This window comes from Apium graveolens, chromosome 8 (assembly GCF_009905375.1).
Source record: "Apium graveolens cultivar Ventura chromosome 8, ASM990537v1, whole genome shotgun sequence".
Taxonomy (NCBI): Eukaryota; Viridiplantae; Streptophyta; class Magnoliopsida; order Apiales; family Apiaceae; genus Apium; species Apium graveolens.
This window is the reverse complement of record NC_133654.1, coordinates 4,900,054-4,920,012: the sequence shown is the minus strand read 5'-3', so window position 1 is coordinate 4,920,012 and position 19,959 is coordinate 4,900,054. Positions and strand designations below refer to the sequence as shown.

At 34.6% G+C, this 19,959-nt stretch overlaps 2 protein-coding genes across 3 annotated transcripts; both read right to left on the bottom strand.

Moving 5' to 3' along the window:
* Positions 1 to 3,261: 3,261 nt before the first annotated feature.
* LOC141677838 (wall-associated receptor kinase-like 22) lies at positions 3,262 to 15,427 on the bottom strand. Of its 2 annotated transcripts, XM_074483915.1 has the most exons (5): positions 14,694 to 15,427; positions 5,631 to 5,857; positions 5,248 to 5,439; positions 3,892 to 4,587; positions 3,262 to 3,789 (listed from the first exon to the last, which is right to left on the bottom strand). In XM_074483915.1, the coding sequence occupies exons 1-5, from the start codon at positions 15,338 to 15,340 to the stop codon at positions 3,389 to 3,391; spliced, it is 2,163 nt and encodes a 720-aa protein (XP_074340016.1). In that variant the 5' UTR covers positions 15,341 to 15,427; the 3' UTR covers positions 3,262 to 3,388. The 2 variants fall into 2 exon arrangements, with proteins under 2 accessions (XP_074340016.1, XP_074340015.1); XM_074483914.1 differs by having other exon boundaries at positions 3,262 to 4,587.
* Positions 15,428 to 19,043: 3,616 nt separating this feature from the next.
* Positions 19,044 to 19,547, bottom strand: LOC141679175 (secreted RxLR effector protein 161-like). Its single transcript, XM_074485683.1, has one exon. It carries the CDS (start codon positions 19,545 to 19,547, stop codon positions 19,044 to 19,046), a length of 504 nt encoding a protein of 167 aa, XP_074341784.1.
* Positions 19,548 to 19,959: the final 412 nt, after the last annotated feature.

Genomic DNA, 19,959 nt, shown 5'->3' with positions numbered 1-19,959 from the left:
AATCAAGATTTTAAAATTCTTGCAGACTGTGACATTAGGTTGTGCATAACACCTCTTCGAGAACCATTATCTTCAAAATACGATGTGTCTCCGTAAATTTAATTCAGCAGGATGAAGATCTGGCCGGATTTAATTTAGCAGGATGAAGATCTGGCCTTCTTTTGGATGTTTTGTTGTAAACTTTCTAGTATTCTTTAAGTTATAACATTAAATTCTACTTTCAAGATTGATTCAAAAACAAGATTCTTAAATATGAGTTGGATGGACAAGGTACATTCTTTTCTTATAAATTTAAATAATTAATTTTCTTGGAATGGAGTAGGAATGAAACTACAGATATTTATCCTAAGCTTAAGTTATACTGCATTTCATTATCTTTCTATTTATTCACTCCAAATAAATATCACAATAGAAACATAAAAGTAATATTAATATCCAAAACTTAGAGACTTCAATATAGAATTGGTTGGGAAACAAGGATGGAGGCTGATCGCTAATGAAACAAGTCTGGTAAGTAAGATTTACAAAGCTCGTTATTATCCTAATAACTCGTTCTTAACAGCAACCATTGGCAAGAACCCAAGTTATGTTTGGCGAAGCATTATGGAAGCCCAGATACTGTTAAAGAAAGGTGCAATTCGCAGAGTTGGATCAGGAATGTCAGTAAGTATTAGCAATGATCCGTGGTTACCTGATACTGACGACCCATGTGTACACACTCGAAGTGAAGCACTTACAGGAAAGATAGTTTCATCTCTAATAGTTAATGGAAGTCTGGAATGGGATACAGATTTGATCAATGACATCTTCGAGGAGAGAGACGCAAATTTAATCTTAACAATACCATTGAGGCCAAACGAAAACGACTCATGGTTCTGGAATCAGGAAAAATTTTGAAATTACTCTGCAAAAAGCGCATATGCTACTCTTCAGTTAACCAACGAATGGAATATCACCCAGACTGACACAGGTTTATGGAAATAGGTTTGGTCGTTAAAGCGCATGTGCTGGAACTATGCTGGAATAAAGGTGGATGATCGAGAATGTACAAACCTCTTTTCATGGTTCAGTCTGGTAATGGAAATATGCTCAAGAAAAGACGTCCAGATAGCATGTATGATATGCGGGGAAATCTGGAAGAACAGAAATGGAATAGTGTGGAATCAGAAAGGAGAAGAATTCGATAGAGTTGTAGTCTCAGCAAAGCTTACTCTCAGTCAATGGTGGAGTGCTCAGGACAAATCATTCGACAACTTTCTTGGGTTTATGACTCAAGCGGATGGTAAGGAGCACTGGAAATGCCCAGAAATTGGTAGACTGAAAGTCAATACTGACGCTGCAATTTTCTAGGATCCTAACAGATATAGTTATTCTCTGGTTGCTCGAGACCATGAAGGAGCTTTGGTGGAAGCAAAATCCAGCTGCAAACAGGGTACCATTGATCCAGTTCTGGCAGAAGCCATGGGAGTGAGAGAAGCCCTCATCTGGGTAAAAGATAAAGGGTGGCATGGAGCAGAAGTGGAAATGGATTGCCTAGCTGTCGTACAAGGAATTCGGTGCTCTAGTGCTACTCTATCATACCTCGGTCGCATTCTGGAAGAATGTAAGATGCTCTTGAGCTAGTTAAAGGACAGAAATATAGTCCTACATTTTGTGAAACGATCCGCGATCCAGGTGGCTCACTATTTGGCGAGACATTCTAGTTTTATAGCTGATTGTACGTGGAAAAGGGGAGATGTACACCCTGAATTTTTACATGTAATTGTGTCTGATTTGAAAGTTCAATAAAAATGCTTTCTTTGTGACAAAAAATATTCAAGTTGAAACTAATAAACTGAAATTAAAGATATAAGTAACTTAATTTATATATGAGCAAAAAAAATAAGTTAATGTTTTAATTCCTGAAATAAGATGTAAATAGCTCAAATTATATGCAGGGTGCAGGTAATTTAAGACCGAAATCAAATTTTTTAAATTTTATTCAAGTATATGAATCGATTGAACTCGAGCTCGAGATCCAGCATAGTGCTCTGTTAAGCATTTGGGCTTGATTTTACAGCCCACCCTGGACTCAGGAGTGTAGGGTTTCATTTTATTACATATAACCCGGTTTATCATGTAATAAAAGGAAACCAGGGGAGTTGAGCAGCCTGAACTAAAAATAGCAAAAAAAACAAAATGAGTTCAAGAGATGAAAAGATGATCAGATTTACTGGTGATGTTCCTGAGGAAATGGTAACTAACATACTCCTACGCCTTGATGCAAAGACTTTAGTTGGTTTCAAATCTGTTTCGAAAACTTGGCTGGCCCTGATTTCGAGCCCTCATTTCGCTAAATCTCACCTGGAAATCACAGAGAAACAAGAAGAGGTTCACATTGTCCACACTCGTAGTTTTGACGGAAGAGATGGAGTAGTTGGGGATTCAACTGCACTCATCAACCTGAGTACGCGTCAACTTATTACTCGTCTTAACTAAACAGTAAGGCAATGTTCAAACAAAATTGTTGGTTCTGCTAGGAACTATGGTTGGTTGGAGAACATGAATTTCTGTACCATCACTTTTGATTTAAACAATGAGGTGCTTAAATCTCCTGCTATTAACTACCCTGTTCGAACTTTTGAGGCTAAGATCAACAATTACAATGTATATGATGCTCGTGCTACAATCACCAGCTTCAATGATTCTATTGCTGTTATTATCTCTAAGCAGATTGGATATAATCCTAGTGGTCCTATTACTCTCTATAATCATAATGAATACAAGATTAACTTGTGGGCGTTGGATGATAATCTAATGTCTAATTTCTTACCATAAGTTGACAGTTGACTGTTTGAATTAAGTCATGTTTATCCTGGCCTTCATTTATTTAATCAATTTCCTCAGATCATGGAAGTATATTTTCTGCGCAATTTCTGTGGTGGTTTTGGTAATATGAGTATTTGAACTAGCTACACTGGCCTCAACTTATGACTCTTATTGACTACAGAATATTGTTGTGCTTACTGTGTTGATTACAATGGCTGAGCCTATGTACCTCAATGTGTAATACTTGTTAGGCCAGATTTTACTTTAAAATGTGCTTGTAGTGGATATTTGATGCTGCTTTAGTATCTATAGTATATAACAATAAGATTATTTTTCGTACTTGTACTTATTTCTTTCTAGTCTGCTGCATATATCGTGTTTAGGTGGTTGTGGCTAAAGTTATGATCTACGGGATGTGAATTACTTAATTACTTTAGTTCAGGCATCTATGCGCAATGCAAACACTTTATACATCAGTCTGTCCTAGACTTCACAACCAATTCATACATCAACAAAAGATCTAAAATATTCAAAAATTCAAAGACAGGGCTTCACACATTTTCCTTTAAACGTCTTGAGATCATTGGTTTGTCACAAGCGGCTGTATGTCAACACTGAGACTGTGATATCCGGTGGAACTTATAGAAGATGAAGTAAAGTCCGACTCCCATGTGGCATTCAGTTCATGTCTTCCATATTCGACCTCTTCAAAGTTTTGTTGAACAGTAGGTGATTCATGTGTATTTCTAATACTCTCTAGCTCCACTACAACTTGTTTCATTGTTGGCCTTCTCCTCCCGTTCAAGTTCAAGCATCTATATGCAATGTTAGCAAATGCTATCATCTCTTCCCTTTTTCCCTCGTTAATGATCCGTGAATCAATAATATCTAATAAACCATTTTCTTCCATTGCCGATAAAAAAAGTGTTGCTAAACCTCGTGCTTCATCATCAAGTCTTGCAGCCAAGATTGGTTTATGTCCTGTCAAAAGCTCAACAAGAACCACCCCAAAGCTATAAACATCACTTTTATCAGTAAATTGGCTTGACTGAAAGTATTCGGGATCCAAGTATCCGAATGTACCTTGTACTCTTGTAGTCATGTGAGTTTGATCAATAGAAAATGATTTTGAAGTTCCAAAGTCGGCCACTTTTGCTATGTACTTTTCATCTAGAAGTATATTTGTTGACTTAATATCTCGATGATATATTGGAGTCGATGCAACAGAGTGTAAATAGTACAGTGCTCCTGCAACTTCTGTGGCCACACGTAAGCGGACATCCCATGTAAGCGGAAAGTATTCATTATCCTCATGGATATATTGCATAAGTGTTCCATTAGGAATGAACTCATAAACCAGTAAAGGGACCTCTGTTTGCAAGCAGCATCCATGTAGCTTTACTACATTTCTGTGGTTTATTTGTGACAAAATTACAACCTCATTAATAAAATGTTCGAGTTTGCTTTCATCATCTATCGTGGATTTTTTTACTGCTACTATTCTTCCATTGGTCAACATTCCTTTATAGACAGTACCTTGTCCTCCTTGTCCCACGATTCGATCTACATTATAGCGGTCAGTGGCCTTCTCCAATTCCTTTGTAGTAAACAATTTGGTCGTCTCCACCATGCCTTGGCTAGAAGATACTTGTTGACGTAATAGCAAACCCCCATTCCTTTTAAAGAACTTCTCCTCCAGTTTACATTTAATTCTTCGTCTTATTTCTTTGTACAACCACCATGTAGCAGCCAACAGCACCCCTAGAGCAGCACAAGTGGCTACAGTCTCGATCAAGATGAAAGAGGTCAGATCATATCTAAAAGAGTACAGAGATGTTGAATATAATGAAGAATTTAGCAGATAACTTCTATGTGTTAGTACATCAATTTGTCTAGAACCATTACATGATTATATGCAATTCCAATAAGAAAACATTTGAACGACAAGATCTTCGTATGCAGAAGTAAAAAATTGAAACCTTTATCCTCAGTCCTCGCCACATTAACTATTATTTTATTGTTGAGGTTAAGTACTATGATCTGCCCTGTTTAATTTTTCTATTATGTACAATCTTATGTGGAAACTACATTAAAAGTTAACAGACCAGATCAAAGACTCCTGCAATGTTTATCATTGATTCATTAAACATTGCAGCGGGCAGTGAAATTATGAAAATGCCCTTACAGCTCCCATAATGCGCGGAAGGTGTATCCCATCCAACGTTGGCTGGGAACATGACCCATACTTTAAACTAAAATGGACATAAATACATTATACTCTTCGTTGTGCAGAAATTATCTTTCTACTCGTTATATTCAATGTGAACTTGACAAATCTATAATCTTGTACTGGTAAAGTGACATAACCTGTAATTTTACACAGCCTTTCTGCCACATTAAGTCATGAAAAATTCTGGAAAATTATCAGAGCGTAAGTACCTATTATTGCTACGATTGCAACTTTCTTGATCCTGTGATCAACAACCTCTAACTTCACGCACTTATAATTGTCAGCAAGGAGCCACCCATCTTTGCATGAGCAAGTGTAGTTTCCTGGTGTATTGTTACAGTTATGTTGGCATCTGTTTCTTTTGAGAGAGCTTCCTGGTTTGAATGTGCATTCATTGATATCTGACATTCAAAAATCATATCAGACGCACATCTGCAAGTTATTAGTGTGAATTACATCCTCGCAGAAGAAAAATCAACTAGTAACTGAAAATGTTATTATGGTCATAATTATTTTCAGGATTATTCCAATGTTTTATTTATGAATTTTTTTGTAACATCAGGTGTAAGTTGATGAAGTAACATACACTCACCTTGACATCCATCTGGCAAGTAAGGATTTCCTTCGTATCCCTCTGTACAAGAACACAAGCTTAGGTTTGTACATAAAGCATTCACTCCACACAAGGTGTGATTAGTGGAGAATCGACAGTCGCTTCCCGTTGTCCAATCCAGCACCGCAGGAACTGTTTCCATAGTTTGCACATTGTAAATATCTTTCAGCTTTTTAAACCAGCTCAGTTCAACAATGAATGCATACCTGTACTAATTAATAAGACAACCCAATAAACGAGATGAGCATTTTGGAATTGGTAGTGATCGAAATTTGTAAAGTTGTAGTTTCAGGAATTCGTTAATGTACAAAATTAGTAAGTTGGTCTCTCTATTTGTCATTATAACTTGCATCTTCAGCTGAAATTTAAGAAATTTGTTATGTTATCAGAAAAAATTTATTATAACATCCCGGAATAATCTTGCTTGAATAACCTTAGTTTTCAAGTAATAATGTGGCTGTTGCAGCTGCTGAATAGAGGTTCAACTGCAAATATAAAGCTGAAATGGTGTATGATTAATGAACTGAGTCAACAAAGATCCAAGTAAAATGGTCGAGAAATGCCTTTTCAATTCCGGCCAAATGTACTTGAAAAATAATCACAATAGTTACACATGCCAATATGTGTAGAAAGTAAATATTCGGACCCCTTTGTCAATTGCCTACACACTCTATATAGAGGGATAAGTTCAATTTAGTTCTATAGGGTTGACTCAATTCTTTGGCCAATAATCCACGTTTATGATAAGTCAAACCAGTTCCTACCTCTTTCCAAGTGAGATTCTAGTGTCCAAGTGCAGTTGGACATGTAGAAACCTATTTTAATCCAAAATTGAGACATGTTTATCATGAAATCATGTATTTATCCTTTATTTATTAATCTTCATCACGCCTTACGGTGATAGAATCCCACTAGAAATCCATTTCATTAAGATAGGAACTGTTCACCTTCATTCTAAGAGATACAGTCCTAATTGAACACACAACTCTGCTACCAGAGGTACGTTGATGCTCCTGCATAAGCACATCACTATCCTTTCCAGCCATATAGGTGCTTCCATCACCTCACCAGTCCATTATGGACTTATTACTGATGCATTCGAGCACCTTCCATGGTCATAAAGACCTGCCAACAGCCCGCTGAACCTCCTGGTTAGCTACTGTTTTACCAAGAGCCATGCACCTTAGTGCAGGTACCTCCAAAGCCATGAACATTTGGGCCAAATCCATAATAAAATCCACCATATTCCGTGCCAATTAATCCCAATCTTTTCATGAGCCTTAATTTTAGCTCATGTAAGATTTTGGTCACAATAACTACCCCGGTTCCTTGTAGTATTGAATACAAGAGGAACCAGAATAACCTTTTAACCAATAATACTATCTGTTTAATTTCTTAAAGTTCTTGCTTCTCGAATGTACCTTAAGACCTTTATGTCAACATCCTTAGGTTTAGCCATGAACCTAATAATAACCCTCATGTTCCAGTTATCTACCTTCCTAGAATTCATGTTCCAAGATTACATCCTCATATTTTCCTTTAAAAGGCTTCATATTCAACCAAGGACCTGACCAATTCTCTCTATGCTACTTAACCTATTTCTTAGAGCTCCGGCTCCAAAAATGAACCTAGATACATGTTCATTCGTCTTCCTTTAAAACTTCTAACCTTCGTAAAAACAAACCTCCCCCCTTGGAGTTTCTGACTCCAGCGCAAATCTCGGTACACTCCTTGAATATTCCGGAGATGGTGTAACTCCCCACAATTTAGGTTCAACCACACGAGCCATTTCTGGCATGTTCCTTTTTTAATAGCTGAACCTTCTTTACACCTTACCGAATTAAACCTCTTAATTAATAATAAGATGAATTATTTATCCAAACAGATTTTTTTAAAGCCAGTAGTGAATAAGCCTCCTTAATTAAAAATAATGCAACTTAGCTCAAGATTATCCATTTTCGGATCCTCAAAGAACACGAATAGCCACAACATTTTTCAATGTCTCCATGTTTCAGCAAATGAGAAGATGTCGCGTGTACAACAACCTCTCGATTCTCCGCGCCTATATAAACACCAAGTCTACCCCACTTTTCTCTTTTAATGCTCTCCAATTACTTATACACCTTAAACACTCTTCCATCCACGCATCCTTCCATGATCCTAAAGGTGGTGAAGTTCACGGTGAAACAAACTTCTCCGTTCACCTTTCACCCCAACTACTCGATCAAGGTAAAGATCTTCCCATTCCTTTATAGCTATCCAAACCCTTTTTGCATGCTCCCTTTATATGCTCCTTGGATTTTTATAGTGAATGCACGCTGCTAGATCTTGAGGTATATACACCTGCCTTCATGAATCCATGTGTTACATAACTTCAATTTGCACCTTTATGCTTAATTTGTTATGATGCCATATTTTTTTTTGTTTTTTTATCCGCATAACTGAACATGTCATTTGACAGTTTCTCGTACCATCATTGCCATGTGTCTGTTTACCTCCCCGCATACACACAACCATCTTCATATGCCCTATTTGCGCACATGAGTCTATACGCATTGATTGTTTTAATTTTTATGTTGATGCATGCTTTAGGCTTAGTCACGATTCCGTTATTGTTTTTTGTTTGCAATGCCTAAATCGTTCACCTTTAGTTCTGGGTATGTTGGTGTGGTATTCATTCACTTAAACCTCATAGCCTCGTTAGACTAATGTAGCTTTTGATGAGTATATGGACCTGAACATGGTCTTGTCCCCACTCTGAGTAACCTCAATAATATTGACCCTTGCGGTCTATCTGCAACTCCCCCAACTGTTTGATCAATTGCTTATACGCCCAGATCCATCACCATCTCTATAGGCTGGTAGAATCCAAAGACATGTTACGAATTTATATGCTGCCAAGTAGTAATTAGATTGAGATTTAGGTATATCCCATAATAACACCTTGATCCTTTCATCTCCCTTTGTTCTTAAAGGGCATCAGCTCACGGTTTGCTTACTCTGCTTTGCACTTTTGCAGATGTCAAGCGGATCGGCTGCAGCTAGCTCCCACCAGTCTTCCATGAATGAGGTCTCCCCAGTGAACCTGTTGACAAAATCTCGACACCCTCTGTACTTCCTCAAACTGTCAGCTTCAGGATCAGGTCTAAAGTTAAAGTATTTAACCATGAGCGTACTTTGATTATAACTAGACATTCCTCCTCATCATCCCATCTTAAAGACACAGACCTTGACCACAAAAACTGGACCACCTCCGAGAAAAATGAAAGTAGCCAACCTTCCTTTCACATCCTTGTACCTAATCCATGTTTAGCTATAGAACCTGGCCCTGAGAACCTTAATAATGATGCCACAGAAACCAACACCAACTCCATTGCTTCCAAAAACACCGTCCTGCTGTGTGAAAGTATGAATACCTCCATGAATGGAGTAAAACTGGCCAATCTCTTAGCTTACTGTTACCCTGGATGTCAATTGGTCGTTTCTTCAAAGAGTGAACGTTGTCATAGATTCAACAACTTTGGTCATCAGCAAGCTATCCCCGATGTTGTTTTATCAGCTCACCACTTTAGGGTAGGTCTAACCATGCCCCTGCACTTCTTTCTGGTAGAAGTTCTAGCCAGATTCAATATGTCTCTCTTATAACTTACTCCCAACTCCTATAGAATGGCAATGTGGTTTGAGGCCATATTATCTGTGTACGAGCTAGGCTACTACTTCTACCAACTCAAACTATCGGTAAAAGGTTCAGATAGCTTTTACCTAGATGGATGGGGTGTGCACAAGGGTAAGTGCATTGGTGGATATAAAAAAGGAATGTATGGGTGATAGCAACACTTTTTGTATTGCTACGGTTGTCTGTCATATAATAAATATTTCAATTTACATCCCAAGAAGTTTTGTAAAACCTACTTTCCATCTAAAGACATCTAACAGGTTCATCTTTCTTTCTTTGTTAACTCGTTATCCTCGTACTTGTGTATGTAGATACCCCGTCATGACCCTTTACAGGTATTTTGTTAAAGCGTGCCTAAAAGGCAATTACCCTATCATACAGCCTATGGGATGGTTCGGGTTTGTTGACCGAAGAAAACTTGACAGACTATGGTTTTATTTCCAATGGAGGTCCTGCTGATGAAGCTGGGACCTCACAGATCTTAGGTTTATGCGAGCGCCTTTATGTTTTCTTTATTGCTTCATTATAATCATCTTAAATTGTTATAACAATACCTATTCTATCTCTTGACACCTCCTTATGATTTGTTTCTACAGAAATGGCCTCTGGAGTTCATACTGGCATCAAACAAACAATCAAGTATGAAGATATTTGCTCGGATGAAGAAGATGTTGGTCCTATTGAGGTCTCCCTCATCTCCATGATTCCCCACTCCTCCTCAACCATGGAAAAAATTAGGACTTCCTCAAAAATGAAGCTTTCCAAGGCCGCACTTGATTAAGTAAGAGCTTCGGTTTCCAAGTCCAGAAAAAGGTAGAGGAGTGGTACAGTTTTTGAGAGCACCGGGAAGCTCCATGTACTCACTGAGATCCTCAAATACCATATTCCTGATGAGACGATTGCCAAATGGGACAAGATTAAATATGTGGAAGTTGCACCTCTTTTCACAATAGCCAACGCACAAAGTCTATTTTTTCATTTTAAGAACGGGGAGAGGATCACTAAAGTTGTTCGTGTGGATCAGAAGCTATCTGAAGAGGTGCAACAGTTGAAGTCCATCTTAAAGTCCCGGGATGACGATAGGAAAGGAGCTACTGAGACGCTGCATAAGATTAGGGCTTCTGAAGACAGATTGTTAAAGGAGTCTGAACAGATGACCAAGGCCATTGCTTCCTTTGAGAAGGAGAAATGGGAGGAAACTGCTGACCATGCCAAAAATGGGCACGAGCTTGAGCTGAAGATTTCCAAGCTTCAATCGGTGGTGGACAACAACAAAGCCGTGCTTTTGAAAGCCAAGAAGGCAAAGTACAAGAATGGATGGGCCAACGGAGTGAAGGACTTCATGAAGTCGACCATTGATGTCTCTCCTAATTTGTACTGGTCCAGGCATGGTGAGGATGCCGCTAGGGAAGCTACGAGGATCAAATGGGAGAAGTAGCTGAAGCTGAAAAGGCAATTCCTATATAGTTGCTGCTACTGGGAATGAAGCTCCAACTTCTATTTTAGCATATATTAATATTAAAAAAAATTTAGCCCAAGACTCATTGTATCTACCGGATTCAGCTAATAATTACATTAGTTTATTTTTAATTTTATTTTAGTTCTGGGTGAATGTTATTTATTTTAAATCGAATGAATGATATATAATATTTTATTTTAGCATAATGATATTATATTATAATTACGATAATCAATCGACGAACAACCAAATTTTCATTATTTCACTTTTAGTATAGAAGTATAGAATTGTAAGAAGTAATCCTTCAAACATGCCATAAGTAATTGTAAGAGCTCATTTTTAGGCTTTCTAAATTTTATTATACTACGGTTGAAATATTAATATATATATATAAATAAAGAACAAGAGAATCATTGGACTTGACCAAATGATCAATAAAATAAAGGATAGTATAACTAATATATATATATATATATATATATTTTTACTCAAGCTTAAGATTTTTTAAAATTAAAACTTAGAGAATCGGTGATTTTTATTGTAAAATTGATGATTTTACAAAATTTAAAATTTTTGATTAGCATGAAATTATCAATTTACTGATCTCGGAATTTTAACTTTTCAAAAAATCATCATTTTCAACTACAGTAATCACCAATCTCACGGTCTCATTAGAAGGCAACCCTATATTATCTTTTTAAACACGTCAGAAGATTGTTGAAAATGTTCATGGCCAATTCCAACTTGATCAGATTTGACATGGAGAAACTTTTCATGAATAATATTTTTTGATTAATTGACAAATAAAGTATCAAGTTTGATTTTAACTCATCAGGAAAAGTTTGATTTTAACTCGTCAAGAAAAGAATTTGAACTCCCACGAGGAAAACTCACATGACTAGGTTACTTGATGACCCCATTTTTAACATACAATAAACACACAATAAGCTGCCAAAAGATAAATTATTCTGAGTTATAACTGAATAGAGATTTGTCAATATTGACATACACAATTATCACCGATTATGCCTACTCAATATATATATATATAATCGACTAGACATGATCGGTATTAATTGTGCATGTCTATATATATATTATTGTTGGTGACTAATTTAGATATATATATATATATATCAGTGTTACAGATTTCGGAAATCGGAATTATTCAGTTGAGGTACTGATTTACGATTTATCGGACGATTTTTAAAAAATCGGAAGATTTATCGGCGATTTATCGGAAATCGGTCAAATCGGATCAATATTTTTGACCGATTTTTGAGCGATTTATCGACGATTTTTGAAAAATCGGCCGATTTCTATAACAGAGATATATATATATATATATATTAGTCACCAATAATAAGTGAAGCATATCATAATTCTTATAAACGACTGGCCATCCATTATAAGTTGGCATGCCACCTAACATGACTTGTACAAAAGAAGCACTTTAAATTCATTTTTTATATTAAAATTTTTTAAATAGTATATTGGTTAATATGTTGGGCTTTCTAAGCAGACACAACTTCACATTAACTTCACATTAGTATGATATTTTCCGCTTTGGGGTAAGCCGCACAGATTTGGTTTTGGGCACCTCCGAAAAGATCTCATACCAATGGAGTTAAATGGTTGTTTATATGCTAGCAATATGTCCCTCCCACAAATGATGTGGGACAACTCCTAACAATCTCCCCCGTCACACATCGGGCTCGACATGTGCCGAATAGTGTGATATGGCCCCATCTTGACCCATACTGGAATACTTCTGACTTTCTAACTCCCCCTAGGCCCAAACTGGAAGGGTCACCTGCCTTTTCCTTTAACCTATACTGGATAGCCCATCTGCCTCCTCCTAAATTCATTCTGGGAGCCCGTCTGAGATTGTTTTTGGACCATTATAACCTAAAACTCTGACACCGCTTGTTGGGCTTGCTGAGCAGGTCTAACGCACATTAGTATGATATTATTCGCTCTGGGCCGAGCCCGTACGAATTTATTTTTGGGCACCTCCCAAAAGACCTCATATCAATGGAGTTAACTGACTGCTTATATGCTAGTAATATGTCCCCGCCACAAACGATGTGGGACCACTCCTAATATAATATTGTATATCCATAATTTACAATGGATGTTAAATATAATGAAAATAATGTTAAAATACTTCCAATTAATAATCTATATAATTATACTAAAGACGAATCAATGAAAATTTGGTCGGTAGTCGGTCCGGTCACCGTAAATATAGTAATATTTAAAATAAAATACTCTCATAAATAGATTACTATTCATAATATAATTATATAAATACAAATAAAATTATAATATGTCTAATGGTTTTGATTTAAACAAAATAATATATAATATTAAATAAAATTATACTATTGATCCAATCCTAAATAAAAAATAAAAATAAATTACGTACTATTAGTTGGATTTGCATCCCCGGTTTAAAATAAAATAATAAAGACTGATAAAAATTTGAAAGCAAATTCTTTTGGTCGATATAATGTTATCAGGCTAAAACAAAAAAATAAACGAGTTAAAACAAAATAAATTGAAAGTAAATTTGTTTGACAAATATAATGTCATTAGACTAAAATAAAACTATATATTATCAATTCGGTCTAAAACATAATAATATTCATTTCAGACTAAAATGAAATTAAACAAAAAACTAAATATAATTAACTGGATTTGGTTGACATAACGGATTCAGACTAAAACCAAGATTTGCTCTCTCAGGCTAAAACAATATAATAAATACTACCGATCTAGCTAAAAAATATTTTATCAAACCAAACTACAACATAATGCGTTGGTCGATATAATATCATCTGAGTAAACAAAAATATATTATCTATTCGTCTTAAAATAAAAATAATATTTAAGTATAGCTAAAATAAAATAAAAAATAAACTAAATCTAATTAGATGGTTGATATAACGGACCTAAGGCTAAAACAAAATAATGTATATTATTGATCTCCGTTAAAATTAAAATTAAATTTAAATTAATGGTAATTATTATATTATTGATCCGTGTTAAAAAAAAATTAAAGTCTACCTATTCATTGTTAGGTTACCTATTCATTGTTAGGTATGTATGCTTAGGATTGTGGGATAATTGGGATCCGACCCTAATAACCGAAATATTGAAAGTTTGATTGCATATATGTCCGTAAAATTTTTGGGTTTATATAATTTACGGGATTTTTTCAATTTTTATAATATCCAAACCATTTTAATATAATGAAAATAGAGATGATTACTTAGTTAGTATAACTGCGTCGGACAAAAATAAATCAATATATACTATTCATTCGGGTTAAAAAAATTATATAATTGATTCATGATAAATGAAAATTAAAATAAGAAAATAACTATACCAGCTAAAATAAAATAATATGTACTCTTCTTCGAGCCCACATAAATTTTTTATTATTGATACATTAACTTTTTATCATTGATCCGGGTTTTAAAAAATTAAACGAAAATAAATTTGAATGTAATTAGTTAGATTTGTTCGGTATACCAAAATAAAGATAATTCATTTTTACTATTGATGTGAGTTAAAATTTATCTTTTAGTTAAAACATAATTATTTTTTGTAAACACGCCTGTAAATTTTAACAAAACTAAATATTTGGATCAGTGATATTTTTTAAAAAACTAAAATTTCACTAATATCTACACATGAATATTTAAAATAATTATCAAATCATATTATCAAAAATTTCTAATAAATAAATTTCAGAGTTTCAAATTTTTACTTGAAATTAAATTCAAAAATTATATAAAAATGCATTTCACTGATTTTAGGCTAGTATATTAAAATTTTAGTTGTACTGAATATGGAGCATACTAGTGGAGGGACGGGGGAGCACTTGGATAGCTAAATGTACCTGGGCTCGTCGGTGCAGTCTGAGCTCAATGATGGATTGACAGACCACAGGGATGCCGGGAATTGTATTTGGCAGCAATTAATCCCCAAACAATTATTGTCTTTTTTTAGTGATGCATCGCAACTTGGTACGCACCCTCCAACTCCAGTTTGGACGAAATCGTTGGGAGTCGATTTGGTTTTGGTGAATGAATATAATAAAGCAAGATAGTCGCAGCCCATGGCAGTGAATCGATTTTCAGTGTTTGAGAATGTATAGGGCGGATCTAGATCAAGAATAGGGCTAGAAGAAGTAGTATTAATGGTACAGTCTTTGGTAATCGGATAGTTGATGTGAATGGTTCCTGCTTCTACTGATATTTTCACCACCTCCAGTGCTTTACTCTCCTCGTAGTTGGAGTAGGAAAGGCTGTTTAAGAAAGCTTTTGGCGGATTAAAAGAGCTGTCGCATGATATATCCATTGAGGCGTTAGCTGCACAGTTTGGTCCGATTCCGAACGGGTAAGGAACCACCAGGCTGCCACATCTTTCTTCACATCCAGGCAGTGCTAAAGACCTATTAGTAGTATTCTGTGTAAATGCTCCTTCTATGAACATTAACATGACTAGCAATATTATCCACATCTGTATCAACAACTTTACACCCATCTCCTCTCAATGTATAATGCATTATACGTGAATGTGGATCTATAAATAACAAGATAGCTAGCTGGTCATAGTATTTCTTTTCCCTTTCTATTGAGTTATATTAATATTAATCTGTGGAAAATTAGTAAAGTCCTCCGGCCAATAATACTGGCTTCAATGAATCATCCAGCCAATAATCGATGAATCATTTGTATTTTTAAGAGCCTAAAATGTCCCCTTCTCAGTAGGGTACCTGTCATGAGATTACGTGAAGGCATGTTTATAGGCATATTTTTTGGCAAATGGCATTCTCATTTATCAATTAAATATAATAAAATTTAAAATATATTTATTATACTAATATACATTTAACTTGAATGTAAAATTAAAGTTAGTTGATAGTAACAACTGAATACCATCGTAATACTCATTTACATTAGTAACTTTATAGATACTCAAATATATGTTAATATTTTATAATTATATTTGTTATTTCTGGATATTTTTAATATTAAAATAATTATTAAAAAATAAAAAAAAATTATTTGTCAGCAACAAGTCAACAATGTTCAACTCTTCCACGCCTGGATCATGCTTTTGACTATCATGTTTATTCTTTCTGCCAGTCTGTCGCCCCTTTTTGCCATTTTAATACTCCCTCTGCTCCCTCTGTCCCCTTAGAAAGTATGCATAGGAACCGGGAGCGGTAAATGCTCTTTATAACGTATCTTAATTTATTTTTTCTTCTGAATAAAAAATTGGTACTTGAAATTTATTATAAAAAAAAGAAATTTTAAAAATAAATTATGCTAGTATATTTTTTATTCCACTTAAATATGTGTCAAATATTGAAGAAAACTGTATAATCCAAAATCCAAGAATTATAGTAACAAATCATTTTTAAAAAAAAAAATATAATCCCCTTGTTATAACACATTTGAAACAAAATAATATTAAAAAATTTAAAAAATTATAGTTCAATCTCAATCACTATCACTCAAAACAATAATTCGATAAAACTTCAAAAAAATTAATTCAATCATTAAAACTTAAGAGAAAAATGGACATGACGGGTAACTCCTCATATATTGTCATTTCTGTAAATAATATTAACTTATCCTCAATTTACAAATTTATCTTTATACATTTAAATGTATAAATGTTACAATCTCAGATAAGTTATGGGAAATACACCATAAACTTAATTCCTACAAACTTAACTCTTACAAATAAATATAGAATATAACTTTTTTTAATTCATATAACGATTGAATTAGTTAACTCCTGGAGTATAATCCCAAAACAAACATGGTCTAAGTTAATAATCCCCCAGAAATTTCTAAGTTAGCACGGGGTAATAATAATCGACTTCAAGTCTTCTGCGCGTCAATCCTGCCTTTGACTATGAGCTTTGTTATTTTAAGCTTCCACCCCCTCACCTATATGTAACTCAATTTTTATATATATTCTTAATAAGTAAATTCTGCATAGGTACTGTCTTAATTCTGTATTTTTTTTTAATAAATAAACTCGCATACCCACTAGTTAAATTAATAACCTCCTCCGAAAATAACATAAAAGTTCAGCTACTGCATTAAATTTCATTATTTAAAGTAAGTTCGATTTTGCAGCCCTCATGTATATTCCCTCTCTCCCACTGGATTGTTTACGTTACTTTTCGGCACGTTTTTCAATACTCGTTTAAAGTATACTTCCATAATATTTTTTTTTTGAAAAAAATCTGAAAAAAAGTTTCATGTTTAAACTTTTATTCGAAAAAAAATTAAGAAAAAACATTATGAAACGATACTTTATTGAAATCTCGAAATACGTGCAAACAGTGTACGTACACTATCCAATGGAAAGGAGGGAGTATATAGTAAGTAATTTGTAGTGTTCTAATGGGAAATTGGCATTAGAGCTTGCAAGAAAAGCCTTAAGCCTCTTGGTTGCTGTGAGAGGGACTACCGTAATACTCTCTCTAATTTTTAATATTTAAGATTTTAATTTTCTTTTATGTATTATAATTGTATGGTTTAAAATTAATATTTTATATAAAAAATTGTAAATAAACAAATACTATCAAATCAAATTTACAAAAAAAAATTAAAATATAATTAGTTTCCGGTCACAGTCAGGTCAAGTGAGCTCACCGTTAATTGTTAAATAAAGCTTTTATATTTTTTTTCCCAATTCTTCCATCTAGAAGGCCCCTCCTACGCGTTTCCTTTTGATTTTTTTACTACAATCCATCATGAAAGGTCCTCCTTGTTTACATGGATCGGTGACTCTGTCTTTAGTTTTCCCCTTTTATCTTTGTTTTTGCCACCCCACTAATATTTGATTCTATAGGTCTAATAGTTTCCCGTACATCTAGTGCTAGGGACTCCCCTCTCCCAAACATGTAAGAAGCTACAATTATGTACATAGGTAGAAAAGACAAAACTATTTCTTTTTTATGTTAGGGGTTTGAACACTATATAAATAATATATTGCCCAACCTAGAATGAAACTATAAATATTTATCCCAACTTTAAGTTATTCCCTTTTTATTTATTCACTAACAATTAACATAAAAAATAATGTTATATATTCAAGTTGCATTTAACAAAATGAACTGAAAATAAAGATGTATATAGTTTAAGTGATATTAATATATTCATGTTGCATATAAAAAACTGGAAATAAAGATGCAAATATTTTAAATAATATATGAGCAAAAAATTAGGTTAATAGTTTAATTTGAAATAAAAATGTACCAAGTTTAAATTATATGTGGGTACTGTTAAATAAAATAATAACCTCGCTAAAATAATATTTTTCCCCGGTACCAATATAATAGATAGAGTGTATTTTTACTCGTAATAAATTGATTAAGGTAATATTTTTTCTTGGTTGCGGTCCTATTACTCTTAAAGGTTTATGTATTCCAAATTCAGTTTGTAAAATTGTCTGTTTGGAATCTTTGACGCACTGACAAGAAATTTATCAAATTTTAGTACTTAAAAGAATACCTTAAATCTAAGACAGAAATCAAATTTAGTAAATTTCAGTAAAAATATATGAATGGATTGGGCTAGGGCATACAGCCTACCAGGGTTTCATTTTATTACATGTAATAACCAGTTTATCCTTCAATAGAAGGAAAGCAGGGAGCCTCCATTATTGTTTATATATAACAACTATAAGGTTTACAGCAAAGAAAACAATATAACTAGACTTTGAAAGAGTTAATGTCTTTATTCAATGAAAACAAGTGATATAGAAAATCCTACAACTGTGATGTTAAAAATCATGACTTTTGCATATCAGCAATCCCTACAAAAACTCAAAACCAAAACAACCTCAATCTATTTCCTAAAATCAAGCTATCCCAACTATTACTATAACAGACATAATAGAGATAACTTCTACATTATTCAAAATATAAATAAAACCCAACAGAAATCAAAAACCAACTCAAGATTAACCTAACATTACTCCCCCTTAATCTTAGAGTTGTCCAGACAAGTTCTCGATTCCAAGTAGTCTTCTCATTTTCTCAAATTAGAGTGTAGTCATGGCTTTTGTTAGGATATCTGCCTTCTGACATTCGCTGCTAACATGTTTCAAGATGATTTCCCCTTGCTCCACGCGTTCCCTAATGAAATGATAACGAACATGAATGTGCTTGCTCCTTCCATGAAAGACTGGATTCTTTGCCAAATCTATCGCTGACTTATTATCAACACACAAAACCACCCGAACTTATCTTCTCATCTGTTATCTGGTTCAACACATTCTGGATCCATATAGCTTGACAAGTGGCTGCTGTTGCAGCCATGAATTCTGCCTCGCAAGATAAAAGAGCAACACAGCGTTGTTTTTGCGATACCCAAGTAATGAGACTGTCATTCAAGTAGAAATACATACCTTCAGTGCTCTTCCTGTCGTCCAAGCTACCTGCCAAATCACTGTCAGCAAAACCTGTTAACATATTGTTTCCACTATCCTTAGTGTATACCAAACCGAAATGCAATGTGCCTTGAACATATCTAATAATCCTTTTGACAGCATTTCGATGTAACTCAGTTGGACGCTCCATGAATCTGCTTGCTATGCCAAGTGAAAAAGCAATGTCTGGCCTAGTGTGTACTAAATACCTCAGTCCTTCAATCATACTTTTATACTCTGTGTCATTCACTGCTTTGCCACCTTCGTCCTTAACAAGTTGCTCCTTCGGGTCCATGGGATACTTACATGGATTACAGCCCTTCATCCCTGCTTTCTCAATGATCTTCTTTGCATAACCTGTATGCTTCAACTGTATGCATCCCTCTCCTGTTGTACCTCGATTCCCAGATAGTAACTCAACTTGCCCATGTTTGTCATGTCAAAACGCTGGTTCATCTCAATTTTGAACTTCTCGATCAATCGTACACTGCTCCCAGTCACCAACAGGTCATCTACGTAAACCGTAACAATCAACCTTTCTTCCTCTTCCTTCCTAATGTAAACTGCATGTTCAGAGGGACATTTCTTAAAACCCAAACTCTCAAGGTAGGAGTTCAACTTCGAGTAGCAAACTCGTGGAGCTTGACGAAGACCATACAATGTTTTCATCAATTTATACACCAAGTTCTCCCTGCCACCTTTCACGA

Bases quoted from the DNA above. Each gene is read 5' to 3' on its own strand.
- LOC141677838 (XM_074483914.1), bottom strand. From the start codon at position 15,340: ATGGGTGTAAAGTTGTTGATACAGATGTGGATAATATTGCTAGTCATG. The intron at 5,858-14,693 runs GTACATTTAGCT...TAATTAGTACAG, and splicing joins GACTGCACCGACGAGCCCAG to GTATGCATTCATTGTTGAAC. The intron at 4,588-5,247 runs GTACTTACGCTC...TCGAGACTGTAG, and splicing joins TGCAATCGTAGCAATAATAG to CCACTTGTGCTGCTCTAGGG.
- LOC141679175 (XM_074485683.1), bottom strand. From the start codon at position 19,547: ATGGACCCGAAGGAGCAACTTGTTAAGGACGAAGGTGGCAAAGCAGTG.